Here is a 25,738-nt window from a genome sequence, read left to right as displayed (position 1 = left end):
TAAAAGTGGAGGTTCCCTTCTCCCCCCCCCAAATCACAAAAACAAATGAACAATATCATGTGAATCTGTTAAAAGAATGTCCTTGCCTTGAGCAGGGAGTGATTAGTATTGTCGGGTCTCAAAAAGAGGCTACACCTTGACAAAGGTGGCATTGAGGGCTCAGAAGTAGCCCAGGGAAAAGAATTAAGAGACATCAGCTATGGAAAGAAGAAGGCAAACAATATGTACGTAGATTAGCAAAACTTAAAAAGACTCTTGGAAAAAATGATGTTGAACATAAACACTGGAAATAGATTAGATCATTAAGTATGAAGCCACCTGTAATCTTAGTACTCATGCGTCTGAGGAAGGAGAGGGTTGGGAGTTTGAGTCCATCTGAGTCTATATAGGAAGGCTCAAAAAAAAAAAAAAAACCACAGTCAAATCAGGCTACTTGGGAAGCAGAAGCAAGAATATGAATTCAAAGTTAGTCTTCCAAAGTTAGCAAGATCTTATCTCAAAAACAAATGCCAAACAAAAGGACTAGAGGCGTGGTCAAGAGAGGTCAGGTGATGGTGGCTCACACCTCTGTCTAGCTACTCAGGTGGTTGAGATCCAAGGATCCAGGTTTAAAGTCAGCCCGAGCAAGAATGTCAATGAGCCCCTTATCTCCAATTAACCACCAGGAAAAAAAAAATAAAAGGAAGTGAAGCTGTGGTTCAAAGTGGTAGAGCACTAGCATTGAATGAAAAAAGCTCGAAGACCAGGCTCCCCAACTGATACCCTGCAAAAAGAAGTTAGATCATCTGTTTAAGAAAACCCTTGCTTGGGCTTCCTAAAGTGGTTTGAGTAGTTAGGAGAATAACACACTGGAGATGTATGTAAAAGACACAGTCTTCTTGTGGAATAGTAACATGAAGTGACATTAGTTGATAACGGACTTGTACTTTAGCTTGTCCCTTTTTTGACACTACCAACTGACACATGAATCCATGTCCTCAGGCTATAAATAAGACTCTCCCTAGACTACTCACCTGGCAAGCAGAAGTGAGCTCCAGGTGTTAGCAAGGTCAAGTTGTCTCAAAGCCTGCTGGACCAACTAGACCAGTGGCCTTGAGATTATGTCTCCTATGGCCTCATGCTGTGCTTTGAGATTTTTGTTGTGATTTTTACTGCATCAGTTGTGGATACTACAGAGTAGTGTTTAGATTTTCCACCTTTACGGTAGTATGTGACTTGAAGGAGCTGCTGCTATTCTTGTGTAAAGTTACTGGTGGAATTTTATTATGCCTCTGAGTCATATTTAATTTTGTTTCAATTATCCCAGGTGGCATTGTTTACACAGATTATGTGATGACTTTGAGTTGAGAAATTGTGCTAGTTGGCAGTGGAAATAAAATTAAATATGCACACTGGATGCTAGGCAGTCATTATGTGCTGACTGACCACTAATTGACAATGTGGTAATAGAAGTACAGGGGGTTATGAGAGCTGTGGGTGAACGTTTGTCCGAATGCACCCATCTCCTCTGTTGTAGGTGAGGGCTTTCATCTCCATGTCTCTTCTGCTCTGAGATTTGAACATACTTTGCATTCAGATCCAGTAACCGAGCGATTTTCTGACAAGTCTATGATAATAACAGTATGAAAGTATGAATGCCAAATTGTGAAATATCCACTTGTGGTATGAAAAGGCATGCTGATAATTAATGAACGAGAACCAATTGGGCACTTCTCAGACTGATCAGAGAAGGTGGTGATTTTAATTTGGGAATGATCATGAATTACTATTTTTTAGCTCAGTTTATGCTGATGCATCTTAATATCAGGCTTCATTTTTTTAAGTCTTTAAAATGCTGTGTGCAATTAAAGCATCATCAGAAAGAGGCACCTGCATGTCATTTTGGATAATAGCATACTGTTTTCAAAGCTTTTCATTCTCACCATTACTGGAATGAGACACAAACATTTATGTGACATAATATGAAAAGTCTACTTGGGAATTTAGTAATTTTGCAATTATATCCATGGTTTTTCAATAACATTTTACCTATTAAGCACAACACTGAAATTGTTTAATAATGACATGGATATGCATGCAGAAAACACATCTGGGAAGTTCAGATTTAGGTGTTGAGTGGAAAAGTAGCCAAGGCTGGTGTATAAAACAGTGTTGGGTTCTGGAGAAGTTTATAATTCCTGACTCAAAGAACTAAACTTGAACCAACCTGGCAGTTTGATTTTGGAGGGTTGGTGTGGTAGCTTGGTTTGTGGAGAGGGGGAGTAGACAGTGAGGATGAGTTCTGCTTAAAGTAATAGAATGCCCAATGTTCAGTGGCACATATCCTCATTCTTCAAACTACAGGGCTTAGCAAGATCGCCAAGGACCCTGTTATTAATGTAGGTTCTTGGGCTCTGCCTCAGAACTATTGAATAGGTATTTTCATCTTAATGAGATTTCTAAGTGATTCATAAGCATATTAAAATGTGGTTTAGGCAATGAAGATATTTAGCTATCTCACTTAGCAAAGATCTGGAGGCAAGCAATTTCATGGCTGACTCTATATCATCAATAGCAGACTTTTAACTCCTTCTGCTTCACTATCCTAAACATGGGTGTTATTCTTGTGTGTGTGTGTGTGTGTGTGTGTGTGTGTGTGTGTGTGTGTGTGTGTGTGTGTGTGTGGACAGCTTTACAGTACAAGTGAACTGCTGTGGCTATTTGTGTAGGTGAATTCTAAGCAGGAAAGATGGCAAAGACGTTTTCTACTATCTCACAATCCAGACTTAAGTCACATGTTGACTTGTTTTCTTCTTTTAATTTTTTTTACTTTATTACTATTTTAAAAGTAATGCTGGCTCAGTGGTTCATGAGTTTAATTTGGTTTTGTTGTCATGGAAGGTTTTAGTTTCACCATCAATTGTGAGTGCTGTCCTTGCAGTGAGAATTTGTGTGAAGAAATCTGCAGTGATTCTGATCTTCTTTCCATTATGATATAGCCCTGTCTTTGATTTTGCTGTATCCTGGGCTTGAGATCAAAATTCTTGGTTTTTAAGTCCAGAGTTTTTTTTTACTATGATTTGTCTAGAAATATTTCTTCTTGGATCCTATCTACCAGGAGTTATATATGCCAATCAGTTTGGGAAGAGTTTTCTCTTTTGGGATTTGGGAAGTTATCTGTTATTTTGTCGAATAGGTTGTCAATGCCTTTAGTTTTGATTTCTTTCCCCTCATCTATCCCAGTTATGTGCAAATTTGGTCTGTTGGCGGAACCTGCCAATTCTTGGCTTTCCCTTTGGGATGTTCTGAGTGTTTTTCCCCATGCCTTTGGCTTTTTTTTTTCTATTTCACTTATTGCGTATGCTTTCAACTATGGTTTGCAGAAGGAAAACAGAACCATTCATGTTATCAAACTTTTTGTTGAAGTCAGTTCTCAGGGTGTTAATTTCATCTTCTAATGAGGTGTGTAACATTTATTTCTCTTTATCTTTCTGGGTGACCTGTATATTCTTGATCATTTCCTCCTTGCATTCTCCTATTTGGTTCTGGATATCCCCTTTAGTTTCATTAGCCAATTTTCTCATCATTGCTTTAATGGTTCTTTTGTCCTCCATCTCTTCTTCTTCACTCTCACTGGGGTCCTTCTCTGGTTGTTGTTGGCTTTTGGGTTTGGTCTGTTGAATTTTGTAACCTTTTGTTGTGATTTACATGCTTGGGTTCAGGGATTGTTGGGCTCATTCAGATTGTATATTATCTGCAGTTTTACTTTAAGTTGCATGGTTTTATAAATATGATTAATCTCACGCCTGCAGTGGGATTTCTTTGTCCAATCGATCCATGCTGTATATTCTACCCACCTGCTAGTTATTTAGAAGCCATCTCAGTTACCAGATTAACTGTTGTAGTATCATAGTGCCATGCCCTAACAACTTTCATTTCACTTGACAGTGGGCCAAGTGCAAGCACTGTGATCCTGAAAATTCATATATGTCAAACAGAATGCTTCCTCTAGGAAAAGAAAGTAAAAAGAGGGAAGGAAGGAGGGAAGAAAGGCAGGCAGGCAGGCAGGCAGGCAGGCAGGCTTCCTGTAGGCCAAAAGGTGAAAGTATAATCAGACTTTAAGAAAGAGGTCATGTTCATATAACTTTATTGTGATACATTATTACAAGTTTTCCTATTTTTATTGTTGTTAAGCTCTTACAAGGCCTAATTTATACATTAGACTTTATTATAAGTTTATATGTTTAGGTAAAAATTTATTGTATGGAATTTTGGTACAATTCAAGGATTCAGATAAATAGAATACCTTTCTTTCCCCTCCCTCCCTCTTTTACTCCCTCCCTCCTTTCCTTCAGGACTTTCCTGGTTGGAAGGCTTTGAACTCTGGTCTTTGGATCTCAGCCTCCTGAACAGCTAGGATTACAGGCATAAGCCATTAGTACCTGGCTTCACTTTTCCCTTTCCTATTTAGATGTATAAAATCAATTTGCATTCTATGTTATTTAGACTGTCTCCAAATTGTATTTAAATGTATACATCTAAACTATAGATGTATTAGAATACAGTGCACAATAGTTTACACGAGCATCTCATTAGCCTAGACAGTACTTGATCTCAAGTATTAAGATTTGTAGGTAACCATACAACTTTCCAGCAGCTTACCCTGCTGTTCTTGGCTTTGACACATTTAAACCCATATTCTGCTCCCTACCTTTTGTTTTTCCCCTTGACCTCAGATAGATGCTCAAGGATGTCAGCTGATTTTAACAGAAGCAAAAGGGATGCTCTAAGGAGGTTTCCCAGAGAGAAGAGTCTCTGAGATTTTTCTCTGTAGGCTGACTTGGAACCTCAGATATCAATCTCCAGAGTAGCCAGGATTACAAGTGAGAGTGCCTGGATTTTCCATGATTACCTTTTCAATGGTTGTACTTGCTTTACATTTCATGATAAACTACATAACATTTCCCTCATTGCTTTTCTTCTTCTGTTCTTAGGGTTAGAGTATAGTCATGGTAGTGAGCATGGTGTTCTATCGTCAGCATATTTTATTTTCAGACCCAGATAAAATGGTCTGCAGTCACTCATGGAAACTTTGCTGGAAAGCATGACTTCAGCTATAGTTTTTTTTTTCCTTTTCAGTGCTATATTTGCTAATTTCTTCTCAGTGTTAGGAGCACAGATGGCTGCTGTGGCTGCAATTACTGCCAGGTTTTACATCCCCTGTTCCCATAAAGATTTATAGTGACTGCGTTTACTTTTAAAAACATATGCTGTCTAGTGACAATGTTTTCACACTTGAAGTTGTCTAGGAAAACAGGCACGGCTCTTGTTTAGAGTTTGGAAGAGTAACATAGATCTATTTAGAAAGTCTTCTCTGAGCAGGCCATTCTCATCAGACACCTTTGCTTACATATCTCTCCTTTGAATTTCAGGGTTCTGTATTCTAATCTGCAGAAAAATAGAACTGTTCATTCTCCATAACAATCATGCTTTCCTTTCCCACTCATTATTGTTTCTAAGTTGGCAAAAGGGATAAATTGAGATGAGCCATGAGGAAATTTGGGACTTATTCCTTTAGCCTAAAGTGAAAGTCTTGCTTTTGAGAAAGGCTAGTAAGAAGGGAAATAAAAAATTTGTATATGTGGGTGTGGGTAGCTCATACCTGTAATCCTAGCTATTCAAGAGGCTAATGAGGAGAGCAGTTTGGAGCCAGCCTAGGCAGGAAAGTCTGTGATGCTGTTATCTCTGAGTAGCCACCTAAAAGCCAGAAGAGAAGCCATAGCTCAAGTGGTAGACTACTAGTCTTGAGCACAAAACCTCCAGAACAGTGTTCTCGCCCTGAATTCAAGCCTCAGGATCAGCATGCACCCATCCACACACACATCGATCATAAGTGAGATAATGATCTGAAGCTGCTTTAATTTTTAAAATAAAAAATGTTTAACCATGCCTGTAAGAGGGGTATTGCTTCTATTTTATAACCATGGGAACTGGATTTGAAAGGGAAGTAAACTTGCCCAAATCGCATAGTCGGCAGAAAGCTGTATCCCCTGAGCTTCTTAGCTAGATCTGTCTTACCTTAGCCTGTGCTTCTTGCATGATCCTGTGCTCAGGATATGACTTCCTTACTCCAGCAATGACCCTTACTATGATTAATACACAATTTTGATAGAAGGGGTCATGTTTCCCCTTCTTCTCTCCCAGCTGCCCACTGTTTATGTAGTCCTTCGATACTGAGGTCCCCACATTTTGGAAACATGATTTAGGCCCACAGAGAAAACAGAAGACAGGAAATAGCAAAGGATGAAAGGCAAGAGGCAAGGGTCAGGTCAAAAACTTCCCACGTCCTCCATTCCCAGCCTGTCATGAGCCAAGTGGAGGTTTTAAGGAGTTCTCGCAGCCAGGAGAATCAAGAGAAGACTGAAGCTGGGCACTGGTGGCTTATACCTATAATCTAGCTACTCTGGAAGCTGAGATCTGAGGATTTAAGCTTGAAGCCAGATTTCTCAGACAAATCAAAGAGACTCTTCTCAACTTATTATACAAAGGGTAAGAGTAGTTGGATAACCAATTACTTCTACATTAAAAAAAAATCCCAAGGACAGTGCTCAGGCCCTGAGTTCAAGCCCTAGGACTGGCCAAAGGAAAAAAATATACATATATTTATATATTTATTCTATATATTTTATGTATATTAATATATATTATATATTTCGGGGGGCAGTCCTGGGCTTGAGCATTGTCCTTGGACTTTTTTCAAGTTTAGAGCTCTACCACTTGAGCCTCAGCAGCACTTCTGGCTTTTTTCTATGTATATGGTACTGAGGAATCGAACCTGGGTCTTCATGCATACTAGGCAAGCACTCTACCACTAGGCCAAACTCCTGGCCCAATATGTATATATATATATTTTAATTATTTCTACTTGATCATTGTCATCCCTTTTCTCTTCCTCCTCCCTTCTTTCCCAACCCAATCCCTCTTGTCAATTTTCATTTCAAATATTATGAATGCATGCTCCTTTTCCTCTCTTGATTAGTCTATTGCCTCCTCCCTCATTTCTTTTCTTTTAATCTTTTTATTGTAATTAATAGAAGGGTTGCATTATATTCACCAGAAAGAAGGTGCATTACTTCACAAACATTGATAACCCTTTTCATGTTTTTGTTCCCATTTCCCTCCCCCTATCTCCTCCCCTCATCTTCTTTTCTTCCCTCCCCTATCCTATTTCAAATAAACATATATACAATATATCAGATAAGAAGGTAAGATACTGTAACAATGTGAGATAACCAAGGGCCAACAAAAGAGATGAGAAATAACATAGTACATTAAGAACAACAATGACACATTATATGGCTCTTGTTTCCATATCTTGGAGGTCCTTTCATTTAGCCTCATCCTATATAGTATTATGCATCTAGGTTTTGCCCTATTATAAACCTCTGCTAGGTTTGTACTAATTATGACAAATGAGGGAAACTATTGAACCTATGTTCCTTTGGGTCTGGCTTACTTCACTTAATATGATTTTTTTTCCAAGTCTTTCCATTTCTTTACAAATGGGGCAATGCCGTTCTTTCTGACAGCAGCATAGAATTCCATTGTGTATAAATACCATGTCTTGTTGATCCACTTATCAACTGAGGGGCATTTGAGTTGGTTCCATATCTTTGCTATGGTAAATAGTGCTGCAATGAACATCGTTGTGCTAGTGGATTTAGTATGTCCTTGTTTCTGGATGATTGGGTAAATGCTAAGCAGTGGAATTACTGAGTCATAGGGGAGTTCTATGTTTAGTCTTTTGAGGAACTGCCATAATGCTTTCCATAGTGGTTGAACGAGTTTGCACTCCCACCAGCAGTGTAGTAGTGATCCCTCCTGGCCACATCCCTGCCAGCATCTGTTGTTATTAGATTTCTTGATCCTGGCCATTCTAACTGGAGTGAGGTGGAATCTTAGAGCTGTTTTGATTTGTATTTCTTTTATGGCCAGAGCTGTGAAGCTTTTCTTCATGTGTCTATAGGCTATTCTTATTTCTTCTTCAGAGAAGACTCTCTTTAAGTCTTTAGCCCATCTCTTAATGGGAGATTAGTTTTGGAGCGATTCAATTTTTTTAGCTGTGTCCTCCCTCATTTCTTTCAAGTGCCAATTTCAGAAAGTTCTTGAGCAGATTGCTAAGTCATAACCCAGCTTCTTCCACTAATGTTATGCTAGCCATGGCCAAACCATTTAACTCCTCACATTTGGCCTCTTAAAGCTGTTCTTAGAGATACTTCAAATGTTTATTTTTATTATTATTTTTTGGGTTTAACTCAGGGCCTCATACTTGCTACAGAAGAGCTTACCATAAAATCTTAAATATGTAGTGTTTAAATTTATATAGTTTTTATCTAAATACTGATATGATAATATCAGTAGTTGTGATAGTTTTTGATTATGTTATTATTAATTTTTAGGATTGTTATGAAGATAATGAATATCCAAGTTGCACATTGAAGTAAGACAAACAAGATGCACAGAAATTTGAACAATAAATGAAATGATGTTGGGTGCAGTGGCTCATTCCTGTAATCCTAGCTGTTTAGGAGGCTGAGATCTGAGAATCGTGGTTCTAAGCCAGCTAGGGCAGAAAAGATGGTAAGACACTTATCACCAAGTTATCAACAAAAAAAGCCAGAAGTAGAAGTGTGGCTCAAGTGGTAGAGAGCTAGCCTTGAGCACAAAAGATCAGGAACAGAGCCCAAGCCTTGGATGCAAGTTTCAGGACTGTTACCAAAAAAAATGCTTCCAAAATTAGAATTTCCACAACTAGGAAAGTATGTCTCTGGTCAGCACAGGGTCATAGTATACAGCTTCCCCGAGGGTCTTTAATATGGTCAGGACATTTGATAATCATTCAGTTGATCTCTTTGGTAGGTCATGAACTTTCCTAATATCTCTTTGCATATAATGTCATGAAGTATGTGAGAAACCATTAAGTCAGGTCCATTGTAAGATTCAATGCAAGATTCAATGAAGTGATGCATATATATAAGGCTATATTAATATTTCATTTCATCCATTTAACAGTATTGCTACTAAGTAATTGTTAAGTCAAAGAACAATTGATGAAAGCATTAATATACAGTAGCCTGGGGCATGGAATATAAACTAGTAACCCCAGATCTTCGGAGGCTGAGGCAGGAAGATCATGAGTTTAAGACCAGCCTGGGCCACAGAATGTAAGATTCTTCCTTAAAATAAGTTGAGTGTACTGAGTATACAGTGAATTTGTACAAATCACCATAAGGAAATAACCCAATAAGAAATAAGCTAATAATGAGACTAGGCAAGTTACAGCAGAAACATGAATAATCACTTCATATAAGGAAATCAAAGGAGACAACCAGAAAATGGTAGATTGAAGTTAGAAGACAGTCTTAGCTGTAAACTCTTTACAGAGTGTGGGAGCACCAGTGTCGGCAAAGGGGGAGAGGCCAAGCGCAGTCACCGCTGGGGAGTGCATCTCTTGAGAAGGGCATTTTGCAGAGAATCAGCATGGTATGGTCAAGCTAAGATGTGAGTTCACTCATGTTAGAGACCACAAACTCTTTGTTGAAGCAATAACCCTTATGGTAGTAAAGACTTTCAGAGTCTTCTTAATAGACATTAGTGTTCTTGTAAGTAGCACAGAAGAGCTTGCCTCCTCTTCTTCTCTCTACCCTGTGAAGCTATAAAAGGGCAGCTGTGTGAACCAGGAAGCTGATTCTTAGTGGGTAGTGGACCTGCTGGGCCTCTGTCATCAACTCGGGCCTCTAGAACTAGGAGGGAGGGAGGGAGAGAGAGAGGGAGGGAGGAAGAAGGGAGAGAGGGAGGGAGGGAGGGAAAGAAAGGAAGAAGGAAGGAAGGACAGACTTCTTCCTTGACAAAAATCTGCTTTGACTGGAAACTTCACAAAACTGGTAGTGTCTTGAGAACCTCTATTGTCCAGGTGTCCAAAATCTTTGATTCCAAGGCCTTGTGATTATAGCAGATGGGATCTTGGAGGGCTTCTGGCAGGTGATCTACCGGGATCCTGTACCTGGGCAGACAAAGCATTTGCTCTGGATCCTGATGTCTCCAAAAACAATAAAAACCATACCTGGCAGAGGACTGAGTTAATAATTAAAGTGGGTAAGTTGGCCGGATGTCTGAGCCTGGATCCTACTTGTGCAGGGGGTACTCAGTTTCTCCATCCCAAAATAGATGTCACACTCCCTACTTCACTCACAGTAAATGCTTAGAACAATGCCTGGAGCATAATGGAAACTGACCAGAGGTTTGCTGATTTTTGTCAGTGTCAGGCAGCATAAGCACTCCATATGCATTATACTTTATTAATGTTGATATTCTCTTACCTCTTAGACCTCTTAAGGTTGTGCATGTTAAGGAGGTAATAGGTAAAAGTACATGCAGTAAGTGCTTAGTGGTTATTGCTTTGTTCTTACTGACCTTTGATCTTGGTGAAGAGCTATCTTTTTTCTTTTTTTTTTGCCAGTCCTGGGCTTGAGCTCAGGGCCTGAGCACTGTCCTTGGATTCTTGGACTTTCTCAAGGTTAGAGCTCTACCACTTGAACCTCAGCACCACTTTCGGATTTTTTTTTCTATGTGTGTGGTACCAAGGAATTGAACTCAGGTCTTCATGCATGCGAGGCAAGCATTCTACCACTAGGCCAAACTCCCAGCCCACGAAGAGCTATCTTAGAAAGGAGGTGGCCTTTGCCACTGAATTAGCATCCATACTTTGGCTGTCCTCCCCTGAAGTAAGAATCTGACTCTAGCTCTGCAGAAGTTCTAGGTGCATGGTGTCCCTCATATGATTTATTTTTCCAATTCTGGGGCTTGAATTTAAGGCCTGAGCACTGTCCTTGGCCTTTCTCAAGGCTAGAACTCTGCCACTTGAGCCACAGCACCACTTCCAACTCTTTCTATGTATGTGGTACTGAGGAATTGAGCCCGGATCTTCATGCGTGCTAGGCAAGTATTCTGCCACTAGGCCAAACTGCTGGCAACCTCATATGATTTTGATCCTGGTAACCTTAGTTCCACCTTGACTGTAAGCATAAGCTGCTAAAACCTAATCCATCCTAGGCATTTAACTTATTTGGAACGGAGCTCATTGATCATAAATCTAACCACTACAGTTTACAAGGTGGAAATGGATCCTCATATGAAGTGCCTAGGGTCACACAGCTGGTTCCCAGCAGGTAGTGGCTAGCAGTGCATACCTGGCCAGCAGGCTAATGTTCCTCCTGCTGCCTCACAGAGAGCCAGGCTTCAAAAGTCCACCCACTGTGAAGAACTCCCAATCCTCCTCTGAAAGCTGAATGTATCTTCCGTTCACCTCCAGCATAACCCCTGTCATGTCTGAAACATTCCAGGTGAGAAGAGCTATAATTCAGCTCTTACCACTTAAAAGCCTTAGAGAAACAGGATGAGATTCATGATGCAAATGGAAAAAAGAAGCCATTTCCTTCTTTGATCTTCCTGGCACTTCCATCTGTCAAAGCGAGTGAATGTTGTTTTCAGTGATATCCATCCTCTACCCACATAGAGACAAGGATATGGATGGTGGTTTAGCTCACACTTTCAATGTTCCTTTGCTAAGCAGTGAATCCAGAGAGATTTTTATCTAATTAGTATTATTATTTTTTCCTTTTTAGAGAGGTATTTATGGACAAACATGGCAGTCAGATCTTACTTTCTGGAAAGTGTGCCTGCTCAGTGCATCTGAAAATTATATTGAGCCATAAGCAGACTCAATGCCAAGTACGATGCCAAGTGTACGTGTTTTAGTGCATTTTTATGGGGATCTCAGTTATAGTATGGACACAAAAATACAGATTGAACTGAGCTCTGGTGGCTCACACCTATCATGCTAATTACTCAGGAGTCTGAGATCTCAAGATCACAATTAAAAGACAACACCAACAGACAAATCTGAGGGACTCTTGTCTTCACTTAACTAGCCAAAAATCTTGGAGTGGAGGGTGGCTTAAGTGGAAGAGGACCACTTGTGAGTTTGAGAACTAGAGACCTTGAGTTCAAGTCCCAGTACATGAATGCACACAAAATGCAGATTATTTTGCATATCTGTACAAGTGATCATGTATCTGTCCAGGTACAAAGAACAAACACATGTCACCATCCTTTCTGGAATCCTATGCTGTTCTGATCTTATATATCAAAGGACATAAATTTAGTCCTTTGAAAAATTGACATTTCAGGACATTTCAGAAAGAGCTTTGACTGTGCTTAAAAACATAAGTTTCTGTCTGTATGTCTGTGTGTTTGTGTGTGTGTGTTTGTTTGTGTGTTTGTGTGTGTGCACACCAGAACTAGGACTTGAATTCAGGGCTTAGGTGCTGTCCCTTAGCTTTTTTGCTCAGGACTAGTTCTCTACCACTTAAGTCACAGATCTACTTCTAGCTTTTGAGTGGCTAACTTAAGAAAAGAGTCTCATAGACTTTCTTGCTTTGGGCTGACTTGCAATTGTGATCCTCAGATCTCAGCCTCCAGATTGCAGGCCTGAACCACCAGTGGTAGTTAAAATTGGATTATTTTAAATTGATTCGATATGGATAACAGTGATTTTTAGAAGTGAAAAATTATTCTAACTGAAGGTAATTTCAACTATCATACAACAATTAGGAAATTATGATTTACTATGAAAGCAAGGAAAAGGAAAATTGGATTAGGTTTTTATTTGCTAATAGATTTGATCAGGAAACAGCAATGAATATTTTTCAGCCTTGTTTCTCAAAGGCGTTTAGAAAATAAATTATAGTTAGGTAAAATTAGCTCTGTACAAATGGAGGCCCTTAATGTTTCCATTATAATTTTGATAGAATGTTTGAGTTTAAAGCTACAATTCTGTGTTTTTAACACAGGGTGTGGATGTCAAAATCTTTTGACACTAATTTTTTACTGTTTTCTTTTGTGAGCTCATTCCTGAAGGATTTTTCCATGAATTTGAAACATGTGTATAGTGTTTTGGAAGGATTATTTGCTGGAACTTTATAGGCTGAACTAAAAATAGATAAATCCTGCTTCTATTTTTGGAATATTTTGTAAGCTCAAAAAGTGAATCTGAACTGGTGTACACCTAATAAGAAAAAAATATTTAAGCGGTAACAAATACTTCAATAAGCAAAATAAAATATAATGTGGTTTTGAATGTCACAAGCACTTTAATGAACTGGCTAGTGTTTTAATTGAAGAGAGAAATTTGCTTCACAGAATAAAGTTTTGTTTTGGAAGGACAGCCCAAATTGGTTTTACTCTTAGTGAGCTCTGCTCTCTCTAGAATTACCAGTTGCTTAGCTCCCTCTGCTTTGCAGAATTTGCTCCATTCTAGTTGTGCTGTAGCCAGCTTTCAGTTTTTCAAGGTAAAAGATAAATTTTGGAAGGTAAGTGGTGAGAGACACTAAAAAATATTCTTATTAAAACTGTTTTTACTGTTGTTACTCTGGTTTCTTGTAACAAGAAGGTACTGTTTAATACACAAAATAAAAATGTAAAATTAGATAACTTACTGTTTCCAATTAACTAAACATTAACCTAACTCTACCCAAGTATACATATTTTCCCCTGAAATTCTAAAACTCTTTGAGTCCTAACATAATTTCACAAGTGGAAAATTCCACACCTAATTCTTGTGATAGACCAGTCAAAACACAGGTGCACTGAAAATGGTGTGTAGAATTAGTTTTAGGGTATACATATAAAATGTATATAAAATAGAAATGGATTTTATATTTAGCCTTGAGTGATCTCTTTGTGTATGTGTAAAACCATTCCAAAATCTGAAACAAATCCAAAAACTGAAATACTTCTGATTCTAGGCATTTCTGACAAGGGAAACTCAGCCTATAGAGTGGAATGTTCCATAGATAATCACCTGAACTTATGGCCTGCCTCCATGAAGTCCTCACCAAATTTATCCTTCCACTTCTTCCTGCACTTCTTTTCTTTCATTCACCAATGTATTAAGCTCTGTTGCCTAGGAAGCTGGGTCTCAAATACACAATCTAGTGACCCAAAGAATCCATTTTGACTCTGGCATGAATAAACATGTGAGTCCTTGAGTGTCCTTGAAGTATGAGAGTGTGCGGGATAGGGAAAGGGGATGTCACAGAGTGAGGGGGACCCATGGCCTTGGGAAGGTTCTGAAATGTTAGCAGTGCGGGACCAGGAATGCATTTGCCTAGCTAGAATAGCAGAAATTTATGAGATAACTTAGACAAGTCCCAGCTTGGCTTCTCGGGTTAAAGTAACAAACGGAGCACAATTTTGTTGCTAGACATAGCGACTCATAAAAAGAGAGAAGAAAACACTGAGAGATGATCTGGAGACCTACCCCTACTACAGTTAGTTTGGGCTAATGCATACTTCCTTCTGCCATCTTTATTAGTTGTCCTATCACATTCTGTGTCCATAAATCTAGCTCTGAATGTAGAACCTACAATCCATCATATCTTTCTCTTTTCTTTTGTGGTAGCATGGGGTACTTAAACTTGGGGCCTGGATGTTGTTCCTTAGCTTTTCCATTCAAGGCTGGTGCTCTCTAACTTGAGCTATAGCTCCACTTCTGGCTTTTTGGTGGTTTACTAGAGCTAAGAGTCTGATGGATTTCCCTGCCTGGGCTGGCTTTGAGATGTGTTCCTCAGATCTCAGTCACCTGAGTGGCTAAGATTACAGGTAAATCACCGACTACTTCTGTTTCTCCTTGTGCATTTAAGACCAGCATTACACAGAAGCCATCACTACTCCTACTCCTCCCACTATAGGTATAGCTGCTATTTGCTGAGCATTTACTACATGCCAGAATTCAGCTCTGTAAAGAGGGAATTACAATATGGAATCATCTTACCTATGGTAATTCAGTCATTATCACTTAGATTTTGGAATTGAGGTGCAATTTATTTTTTAAATATAGTCACCTTTCTGTACTCATTAGTAGTTTCTCTTTATCGTCATTTCCCTCTATTCCTGGAAAACCATTCATCAACTTTTTGTCTCTGTAGATTGGCTTGTTCTAGACATTTCATATAAATGGGATCACGTAATCTATAGTATTTTTCTGGCTAGCTTATTTCAATCAGCCTAATGTTTTCCAGTTTTACTCATTATGGAATGAGTAAAACTTTAATTTATAGTCAAATAACATCCCACTGTGTGCGATCCCACATATGTGTACCATTCATTAGTTGGCGCTCACTGGGTTGCTTCTACTTTGGAGTAATGGTGGATTGATTAGCTATGAACATCGATAGCCATGTTTTTCCGTAAGCAGAAGTCTTCAGTTCACACAGAGATATTTGATTTGGGGTTTCTTGAACTTGATGCTATCCTCAGCAATTTTTTTAAACAAACTTTTATTCCCAGAAGGGATGTCTACACATTAAACTCTCACTAAAATGTTCTTTATACAATGTAAACTGGTTTTGTACTAACTCCTTCTACATGAATCATGATTTTTAGTGACGAACATGCATGATCCAACCCTGAATCCTTGTTAGTTCTTCTCCCTGGAAAGCTCTCATACCATCTATAAAAGGTCTCAAACCTTCCAGCCAAGAAGTTCATTCTTCCTTTCCAGCGTGAAGTTATTTCCTCTCCCCTAGGAACTCTTCCAAGTCTCACAGGGGCCTTTCTTGTTGCATTTTACATTCTTCTTCTTCTTCTCCCCCCATCCCCCTGCCATTCTTTATGCTCCTCAAGGGCAGGATTTAGGTCTGACTCACTTTCCCTACTAGCAGCAATGACTTATGTGCTGTACACAATAGATGCTAATGCATATTCATAGCTGTGAACTGAACAAATTCTTGCCCAGTGGCCAAGTAAGTAGTTCTGATTCACTTGAAAGTCAGTTGAATTTCCTTGTAGAGTTAGTATTACAATGGCTCTATTTTTAACCAGGACTTGTGGTGGGGAAGAGATCACCATGACTGGGTGAGGTCATGCTTTTGCAGGTTTCTCTGCCTCTCTACTCTCACTCTCCTTCAGTTGGAAGAAGTCAGCCATCTGCTACTTCCTCCTGAGGGGAAATTTCCTGTCCTGGCTTCTTGCTCATCTTCTTAGGAGGAATCTAAGCTCTGGAAAGGGGTGTCAGGGCTTGTATGAGTTATGATCAGGGTCAGGGGAAAGCTACTCTTCCAATTCCTAAGTTCTCCCCTTTTTCAAGTGCCTTCTTAACCTCGCAGAAAACTGAGATGATAAAACAATAAAACATCCTTTTTTTAAAGTTACCGAGGAAGAGAGCAAGTGGTCTCAAATTTTCTGTAGGGACAGTTGTCTTTGGAGATCTGTAATCTTAGTTGGATAGCCTACTACACTCCTGTAGGACCAACAGAATTCTCTTTTTCTTTTCAAATAAACTATAACTATGGAAGTGGTTCTCCATTTCAGCTGAAAATCAGAGATATTTGTTCCAATGTTATGTTGTATTTCTTTAAGTAAACCTTTAAATAAGCCCCAAATTCACCACCCAATAATGAGCTTCCTGGCTGAATTCAGTAGCTGACACTTTTGGTTTGGCTGGATAGAGTGCTTTAATAGTAGAGTATACATTCTTTAACACACACTTCTTATTCATTTATTCCTTATTGGTTCACACCTGGCTTTCTTCATATATCTGTATGATCCGCCTTCTTCCCTTTGAGGTCACTGAGAACTTGACCTGTGCTCCAACACAGCCAAATTTCTGTCTCTCTGACTGTGTCTTACACACTCATATACTCACACACTCACTCATTCCCATGCTAGGTCACTCTGCTAGGCAACTGGGCCTGGAAAGCATCTATTTCTTTGAACAATGACTGCTAAATATACAGGTTCCCAGTCCTGACTGCATTAGAATCACTTGAGGGCTGTTAAAATCACCTGGTATACATAGACTCCTTTCATGCGCATCTGGGAATCATTTTTTATCTTGGAGGGACACTGATATTTAATTTAATTTATTATTTATTATTTATTTATTTATTTTGGTGCCAGTTCTAGGGCTTAAATTCAGGGCCTGGGCACTATCTTTTAGCTTCTCACTCAAGGATAGTGTTCTGACACTTGAGCTGCAGCTCCATTTCTGGCTTTAAAATTTTTTTTTTGCCAGTCCTGGGCTTGAGCTCAGGGCCTGAGCACTGTCCTTGGACTTTCTCAAGGCTAGGGCTCGACCACTTGAGCCTCAGTACCACTTCGGGCTTTTTTCTATGTATGTGGTACCAAGGAATCAAACCCAGGTCTTTGTGCATGCTAGGCAAGCATTCTATCAGTAGGCCAAATTCCAAGCCCCATTTCTGGCTTTTTAATGATCAATTGGAGATAAAAGTCTCATAGACTTTCCTGCCCAGGCTAGCTTTGAACCATGATCCTCAGATAGCCATCTAGGTAAGTAGGATTACAGGCATGAGCCAACAGTGCCCTGCAGTAGCATGGTATTTTAAGAAAAAATGTTTTAGTTGAGTGTGGGATCAGAATAGTTTAGTTGAATGTGGGATCAATTGTCTGATATTAATAGTTTTCCCTAATGAAATTCTGGATGAAAACAGAATTTCTTTGTGTAGTACAACTGCTGTTACCTGTTGCCAGTAAATGAAAATGGGGCCTTTCATGAATATTTCTCAAAATATTTGGTGTTAAGCTCCAGGACTTTCTGTCAAGTTCACCCAATGTAAAGGCCTTCCTTTTCATGAAAGGAATGATTCTCCCAGTCCTGGAACAGGCTGGAAGTCCTGGTTCAGAGGAGACTTCTGTGCATCTGCTTTCAGTGCCTTTTAGCATCTAAGTGTTAGGCAGTGAAGGGAAATCTACAGGAGCGTCCACCTTGGATGTGCAGAGAGACAGGACTGGCTCCAGGATTAAACAATGACTCCTTCATAGCCCTGTCTGCACATGTCACTCCTCTGCCCACTTACTCATTGTACCTGTCACATTTAGGATTTGATCAGATTTTAATTTTGTTGTGTATGTGTGGGGTTTTTTGTTCTAGTTTTATTTTTTGCAAGAAATGCATGTTTTTTTTTTCTTTTTCTGTTGAGACTAGGGGTGGTGGTTGAAGGAATCTTGCTAGGTTGGCTTTATCCTCTTGCTTCAGCCTTCCAAATGGCTAGACTTACTGGCATGCACCACCATGCCTCACTTGAGAGTCAGTGTCATCTTTCTTTTGTAGCATCTCTATATTCTGTGACAGAACATTTATCCCAGTCAGCGCCAAATATTTGAAGTTTCTCAAGCCAATTCTGGTGCTTCCTTTCCCTTTCTCGATTACAGTTGCTTCTAGGCTCTGAGTACTTTGGGAGAGCTCAGCTGTTATGATGGATTGCGATGCAGTGTCTTAGTCTAGCCTGTCCAGTGTGGTCCTTGCTGCCCATTCATTCATAGCAAAATGGCTATCTGTCTAGCTAAGTTGGTTCATATCATCTCAAGTCACTTGAGCTGCTTTCTCAAGACAAAACCAGTAGTTGTGTCTTACTGAGAGCTGATGGCTCATGTCTATAATCCTGACTACCCAGAAGGCTGAGATTTAAGGATTGGGATTCAAAGCCAGACCTGGCAGGAAAGTCCATGTGACTCTTATCTATCAAAAATGCTGGAAATGGTGCTGTGGCCCAAAGTGGTAGAGCTCTATCCTTGAGCACAAAAGCTCAGGGACAGTGCCCACACCCTGGGTTAAGCTCCAGGACCAGCATAAAAACAAAAACCAAACAACAAAAAAGACCGATCTCAATGAAGTTCATATGACTAGTGCTTCTTACACTTTGATTGTACAAACTGATCATCAGGTATGTCTAGGAAAAACAAGCTGCATGTTTCCCCTCTGCTCTCATAGCATAATAGACAGGCAGTGTCTGTGCCCTCAAGGGTTTCTTCCCCTTTTCCACCAGCAAGTAAGCAATGGATTCTGCTGCCTCAGACTCCAGCTTGGTGTCCTCTGATCCAATTCAGTTTGGATGCTGTCTACCTGTAATTAGATAGCATCAGAGTCCACAGGTTGGGGCTTAGTCCTCAAGACTCTCCCCTCACATTTTTGATGCCAGGTAAAACAGGCTTGTAAGATTCTTACCACTCACTCCTGAGGTTTGATTACTTTCTTTGAGTGGCCAGAGAACTCAAGGAAACATATTTAATGATTTAGTATAAAGGATATTACAAAAGATACAGTTAAAAGATGTCCAGATTGAGGTAAGGAAGAAGAGCTGAGGAGCTCTTAGGCCTTCTTCTAGCATGCTATCCTCCAGGGATTTCTACCTGTCCATCCATCATACTCCTCCAGCCCCAGCCCAATTCTTTTGCATTTTTAATGGAGAACCCATTTCATAAGCATGATCGCTAGTAGACTGGTAAGACTGGGTAAGAAAGCTTCATCATTCTTCCTGGCCTCTGGGTATAGCATTCCTTCTTTCAGGGTATCATTGACCCTAACCTCTTAAGAATGAGAAGGGTCTTAGAATGTTCTCTTTGACAAGATCAGAGAGTTCCTTTATGGCTAGTCCAAGACAGAAAAGTGAGGGAGTATTAGAGTCTCTACAACCTACCTTAGGGAAGAGAAATTCTAATTTCTATGGTCTGCCTTAGGGAGGAGGTTATAAACCAGGGACCATGTCCAAAAGCCAAAAAGAATACATATCATAATATTACATTAGGAATCAGAGATAAATGCAGGTTCTGGATTCAGAAAATCTGAGTTAGGGTTGGGTCTTGGGTTCTACATTTCTGGTGACTTGCCATTTCTTGAGACCAAGTTGCTGATTCTAGAACCATATCTAAAGCAGTAAGGTCCAAGAGGCCAGAAGTGTTCTCTTTAATGGAGCTCTTAGCATTTACTTTCTCTATTTGCTTCTAAGTGATGTGGTAGATGATAGGGAAGGGATTTGGTTGCAGGGCAGCATATTATTCCCCTTTTACACCACTTAGTAATCTTCAGGGAACAGCACAGCTTAAAACAATGGACAGCTCTCCCTTCATGCTCCAAAGGCCATTTTCAATCACCACTCTTGACTTTGCCTATGTCTTTATGGTTTGTCTCCTTCCTGTGTCCTGCATCAGAAAGGGGGAAAGCAGGATGACCTCAATACACGTGGTCTTCTTCCTTCATAATCACGCCCTTGCATAAGTAATCTCCCCAAATATGGACTAGATTTACCTCTGGCTTCAAGGAACAAACCACAGAAGTGCTGGGATGTATGTTATCCGTGTTTCACTTACAAAAGGATTGCATTCCTTTTGAACTCATGCTTTGTTTTGGAATACTAATGATAGGAGATGCAAACAGAGCAGCCCCATGGCCAGAACCAAGCAAGAAACTGAGGCTCTGGATCCAACAGGAGATTGAATCCAGGTAAGAGTCATGCAAGGGAGCTTCAAAGTGGATTCTTCAATCCTATCTAGTCCTGGAATGAATACCACCCCAGTTAACAGCCTGACCGTGGCTAAGATGCTCTTGGATTTCTGACTTTCCCAAATAGTTATTGTGAGCATTTTAGTTTGTGGTAATTTGTCACATAGCAACAGATACACTAATATACCCACCATGCTAAGATGGCAGATATTTAGGGAACAACATCAACATACCCTACTGGCCCTTTCTGAAAATAATGTACAATTAACATAGCACAAGGAAAAGAAGTCTTCAGCTTGCACTACGGAAGTCCCGTGGCTTGGCCCTGCACGACATCACTAGTCAGCTATTAGACCTTTGGACTTTTCCTTTTTGCCCAACATAACTCAGGAGTGCCAGTTTAACCTTTGTAGTCATAAACCCGACCACCCAGCCTCTTCAGCCCTCCTGGAGAGGGGAGGAAGTCAGTCAGCCTCCTGCAGGTTGCCACCAGCAAGCTGCAAGTCGGCTGGAGTGGAGTGTTCTTTACCCCTGCTCCTTTTCACCTCTCAGTAGCTGGGTTTTCACGGACGCCAAGAAAAGCACCTCTGATTACATAAAGGTATTAGGGGCTGGGAAACACTGGCCCCTTTGTCACCAGCAATCCACAGCCTTTAGAGGGAAACTCTGATGGGACTTTTCGTTTTCTCCAGCTCCGCGATTCCCAGAGAGAACTTTTAGATTTCTCAAAGTTGGGAGACGCCGCTTGCAGGCTCCCAAAGTTTTGTCCCCACTTGTGGGAGTTAACCCGGGGTGGGTGGGCAAAGCTCTGGCGTCTCAACTTCCCGCCTGGAGCAGGCCCGAGGAGGGCGGGGCCTGGGCGGGCCGGAGGGCGTGTCAGGGGGCGTGGCGAGCGCCGCGGGAGGGGAGGGAGCACTCGGGCCACGCCCACTTCCCTTTCTCGGCCGGGCATCCTGGAGGGCGCGTTCCTCTCCTCCCGGAACGCGCCGCCTCGTTGTCGTCGCCTGCACTGCCGCTGAGGGGGAGGATGCCCGGGCCGCGCCGCGCCCCGAGCCTGAGGCGTCCGGCCTCCCACGGGCTCACGGGCCGGCGGCGCGAGTGAGCGGGAGCCGGCGGGCGAGGAAGCCGCCACCTGGCCCGGGATGTCACCATTGTTCAGCTGGGTGGCCAAGGTAGGCGGCGGCGGGCCGGCGCCCGTTACCGGAGTGGCCGGCCCGGCGGAGTCCGCGTCCCGGCGGTTCAGGGCTATCTCGGTAACCGTCCGGCCGCGGCTCGCCGGGCGGGGGAGGCGGGGGCGCCCCGGAGGGGGCGGCCGGGTGGATTGTGGGGTACTTTTCATTCATTACCCTTGGCGTCCCTGGTGGAATTGGCGGGGTGGCGTCGTGCCCATTGCCCAGGTGGGGAGACTGAGGCTGGACCGAGCCGCGCGCGGGCCGCGTCCGCCGTGCCCCCCTTCCTCCCCCCGTAACCTGGACGCACGCCCTCCTCTTTCCGGGGCCGAGTTGGTGCTTGGTAGACTGGGTTTCAGAGGATGCCCGGGGACCCGGGCTTACATTTTTAATATTTTTTTTAACTCTATGTGTTCTGAGTGCTGAATGTTAAGTCCAAGTTTTTCTTTGTATTGCCACTAAATTTTGATTTCTACAACTTTTTTTTTTTTTTTTTTTTTTAACGTTCATGAATCCAGGGCAAACCTACCAGCTGCTAAAATAAAGATGCTGGCGAAGTTTTTTTAGGGTTTTTTTTTTTTTTTTTCCCAAGAGAATTCTTGTTCAGCAATCCTGTAGTCCTAGGTGTCTTGAGTGTCTTGATTCATGAATCCCTTTAGTGGTCCTCACTCCGGAGACGCCCTTTGCTGGCCCTTCTGAAGATTCTGGTAAAGGCAGGTGGAGAGACTGCCTTAAAAATACTCAACAGGTGGTGGTTCTGTCTCTAGTTGGGGTGTGAAGCTTTTAGAGCTATTTTTCTAATTGCATTTTTTTTGTTGTTGTTAATGCTTATGAACAGATGTGGCTTCACCTGTAATTGAAATGATGGGAAAGGGGAGACTCAGAGTAGTTAATCCCAGATGACACCTACTTGACTGCTAGACACTGTAAATAACGATCCAGCTGGGCCTTCACAACTGGTGGTAAAAGTTTTGAGTCACTAAGAGTTTTGTACTGAAATGTGGGCAATGCCCATATTTTCTGGTTTGACGTCAGCTTTTATAAAATTATGCTAAATATAAGAACATTGTGTACTTTAATAAGTAATTCAGAGAGTGTAGTCTGACGATATTTTGCTTATTGTAGATTAGGGGATGGGTTGCTTTTATATTGTTATGCTGGTGTTTTGCAATATTGTTCGGTAAAGCTGAAAAGGGGGGGGGGAATCACCCCAAACAAATCTGGACTCATTGAGTTGTTTTATCCCAAAGTCAGGGTACATCTTAAGGATCTACTACTTCTTTTAAAGAACAACTGCTTTGCTTGTCCTGTTTCTAAGCTTTATGTACTTTTCCAGAGCATATTTCTTGTGGAGAGGAGAGTGAAGCCCTTACTTCAGAAACTTGAGGAGCACTGAGGAAGGTTTTCAGCCTCCTCTAGGGCAGTATTTCTGGTGCTCACATAACAGAACTAACTCTGTGCTTGCTGTGATAGCTCGATTTAGGTTCTCTTGTTCTTAAATTGTTCTTTAAATTCCAGAACAATAGTAAAAACCTATTACGTGTTTTTTTGGGAAAAATTATCTATTTGCATTACTTCATTTTAAAATAATGTATTTATCTTCTATTTCATTTTCTTTAGCTGGTGCAGCCTTGGTATAAATCACATCCTGAAGTTGATTTAAAAAATGCAGTGTTATTCTGTAAATTTAAGCTATGAAATGATCCTTTAAAAACTCTTTTTCTTAGTGTTGTTGATTATAAGAGTGATCTTCTCTGGGACCAGTTTGGTTTGTGGTGAAGGAACAAGTTACCAAGGTGCTTTCTCTTCTAAACTAGGGAATGGGCTTCAGCAAAAGGCATTGATTGTTTGCGAATGTACAGAATCCCGAAGTGCATTTGTATTTGTTTTTGCAGTGTCCCTTTAAGATCACATACACACACATAAGGTCCACGCTTCACACAGCACTCACACATCCAGTTACTTGGCTGATTTATTTTCCATTCTGACCTTTGCAGCTGCTGCTCCACACCTGGTCAGAAAGGAGAAGGGGAGTGAGTGTCTGCCAGTGCAGGTGGACACCCGTGCATGAACTTGTTTTTTTCTGTATGGAAATCCATTGTGAGGAGTGAACAGTTTCATCATGTAGGAATGAAGACAAAACAGGCAAAAGTTATGTTTACAAAAGAAATTAAGCACTGCATTGCTTTTGTTTTTTATCGGACATGATAGGACCATTAGGGCAGGTATATGTTACATGTCAAGTGGGGCAGGATACTGAGTGCAGTCTTTGAGTCTTTCACATAGATTTGTGATTTTGCACGAAACCCACAGATGTCCCCAGCAGCCTGGCAATTTGGAGCCTGACTGTTGATTGTCGTTATGTCACCATGTATCTTACTGTGAAACTGCCAGGCAATATTCTGAATTAGCTCGGATTTGCACCTGTCTCAAAGATTGAGGCTATGATTATGTTAGTATTACATGATAATGGATTTTTTTTATCCACACAGCCAGACATGATGTGTTTCAAATCCAAGAAAATTTTCATTAGTTTATTCTCTGTATTATGTTTAGTGAGTTCCTTCTGCATACCAGGCAATATCTATACTCTGAAGGAACTGGTTCACTATACACAATAGTTTTACCCTTTAAACACTAGCATTTGTAAGCCAAATGCTTACAAATTCATTAGGGAAGCAATCCCTTTTTAAAGCAAATAATTGGTTGCTAATTAGTATTTTATGTAAAGCATTTTCCCCTAATTTTACTTTGCCTTAAACATAGGTTTGTCCTCATTATTCATTTAACAACATTCTCTACACAGATACTTAGGAAGCTACTGTATGCCAGGCCCTGTTTGATGAACAGGGACTTAGCCATAAACAAGAGATCCTGGGTTTTATGGAGCTCACATTGTAGGTGGGAGAGACAACAAAACAGTAAGCAAATAGATCAACAAGGTAGTTTCAGATTCAAGAAGCCATTTGGGGGGTGGGGTGGCATTTCCTATGTGTGGGGAGGGGGTAGTCAGTATGTTCCCAGGCAGAGCAACAGGAAGGAAGCCTGGTGGCTGGGGCATAGCCTGAGCTTGGGGCTGGGGAATTTGGTCCCTGAAGATTGGAGAGAATATTGGGCTGAACTTTGCTTTTAAGTGCAGTGAGAAGCTGTTGAGGGTGTAAACAGCTGATGGTATGTCTTGAATGGAAGCAGAGTGACCAATTAGGTGCTCTTGTGGTTCTGGTAGGAGGTGAAGGTGGTGGCTTAGACTTAGGTAGTCAGAAAGGAACATTGTTCTTTATCTTCTCAAATGATATAACCCAGTGGTTTTACTGTCTTGTATGTCTGAGATTGGTTCAGATGACCCAGGCATCTAATTGTTTGTGGGTGCGCACGCGCACATGCACGCATGTGTGTTCACATGTGTGCGCACGCGTGTGTGTGTGTGTGTGTGTGTGTGTGTGTGTATTGGGGCTTAAACTGGACCTCATGCTCTTGCTGAGCTTTTTCTGCTAGAGGTTGTATTCTTCTACTTCAATCCAACCTCTACTCTTTTTCTTGGTTATTTAGAGATAAGATACTTTGCTGGTGGGATCTGGCTTCAAAGATGAGAGTCTTCTGAAGTTTTCTTTCTGGTTTGGGTTTAAACTGGGATACTCAGATCTCAGTCTCCTGAATAACTAGGATTACAGGCGTGAGCCACTGGTGCCTGGCCCAGTTTCTTCTTATATCTTGATTATAAGTGCTTCATGTCCAGCTTCAATCCAGCTACTTCACACCACAGCATTCTGGCAGTCCTGTCTTGACCCCAGGTTGGTTAATTTACCTTGGAGGCCTCCAGCAGACCAGAACAGCCCAACTTGCCACTGGAGCTTGCTCTTGTGTTTAGTAGCCCACAGCACAGAAGATTACACTTTTGAGTATTTCTTTTTTCCTTTTATTGAAAAGGTGATGAGCAGGGGGTTCTTATGTCTTAGTTAAAGTGATTCCCTTGTTGGTTTGGCCTTGCAGGGTGTTACAGCTTAATGTCATAGTCAAACTATTCTTTGAATTTGAAAAATCTGCTCCCTCTGTTAAGTAAACGTATAATCTGGACCAGGATTTTAGCAGAGCTGTGCATTTATTAACAGCCATGAACCCATATTAAAAACATTATCATTGTCATGAGAGTCCATGGTTTGCGTTGTACACTGTAGTGACATTTATCAGCTTTCTTAGTACATTGAAGAGTATCATTTCCATCCCTGTTGTC

At 41.0% G+C, this 25,738-nt stretch overlaps 1 protein-coding gene across 7 annotated transcripts in view; it reads left to right on the top strand.

The window, feature by feature from the left end:
- The window catches only part of Tbc1d1 (TBC1 domain family member 1), a 167,065-nt gene that overhangs the window by 32,692 nt on the left and 108,635 nt on the right, over nucleotides 1–25,738 (top strand). The window contains exon 1 of one of the 7 annotated variants that reach the window (XM_090343724.1): nucleotides 21,307–21,510. The exons of the other annotated variants lie outside the window; for them this stretch is intronic. Within the exon in view, the coding sequence (XP_090199850.1) occupies nucleotides 21,481–21,510 (30 nt within the window). The 5' untranslated portion in view covers nucleotides 21,307–21,480. Of the gene's footprint in view, nucleotides 1–21,306; nucleotides 21,511–25,738 lie in introns of those variants that run through there. 7 annotated transcript variants of the gene reach the window in all.

The sequence above is a fragment of the Megascapheus bottae genome, chromosome 13 (assembly GCF_031878675.1).
Source record: "Megascapheus bottae isolate mThoBot1 chromosome 13, mThoBot2.hap1, whole genome shotgun sequence".
Lineage (NCBI taxonomy): Eukaryota > Metazoa > Chordata > Mammalia > Rodentia > Geomyidae > Megascapheus > Megascapheus bottae.
The sequence above is the reverse complement of the archived record's forward strand: the minus strand, read 5'-3'. Positions and strand labels throughout refer to the sequence as shown.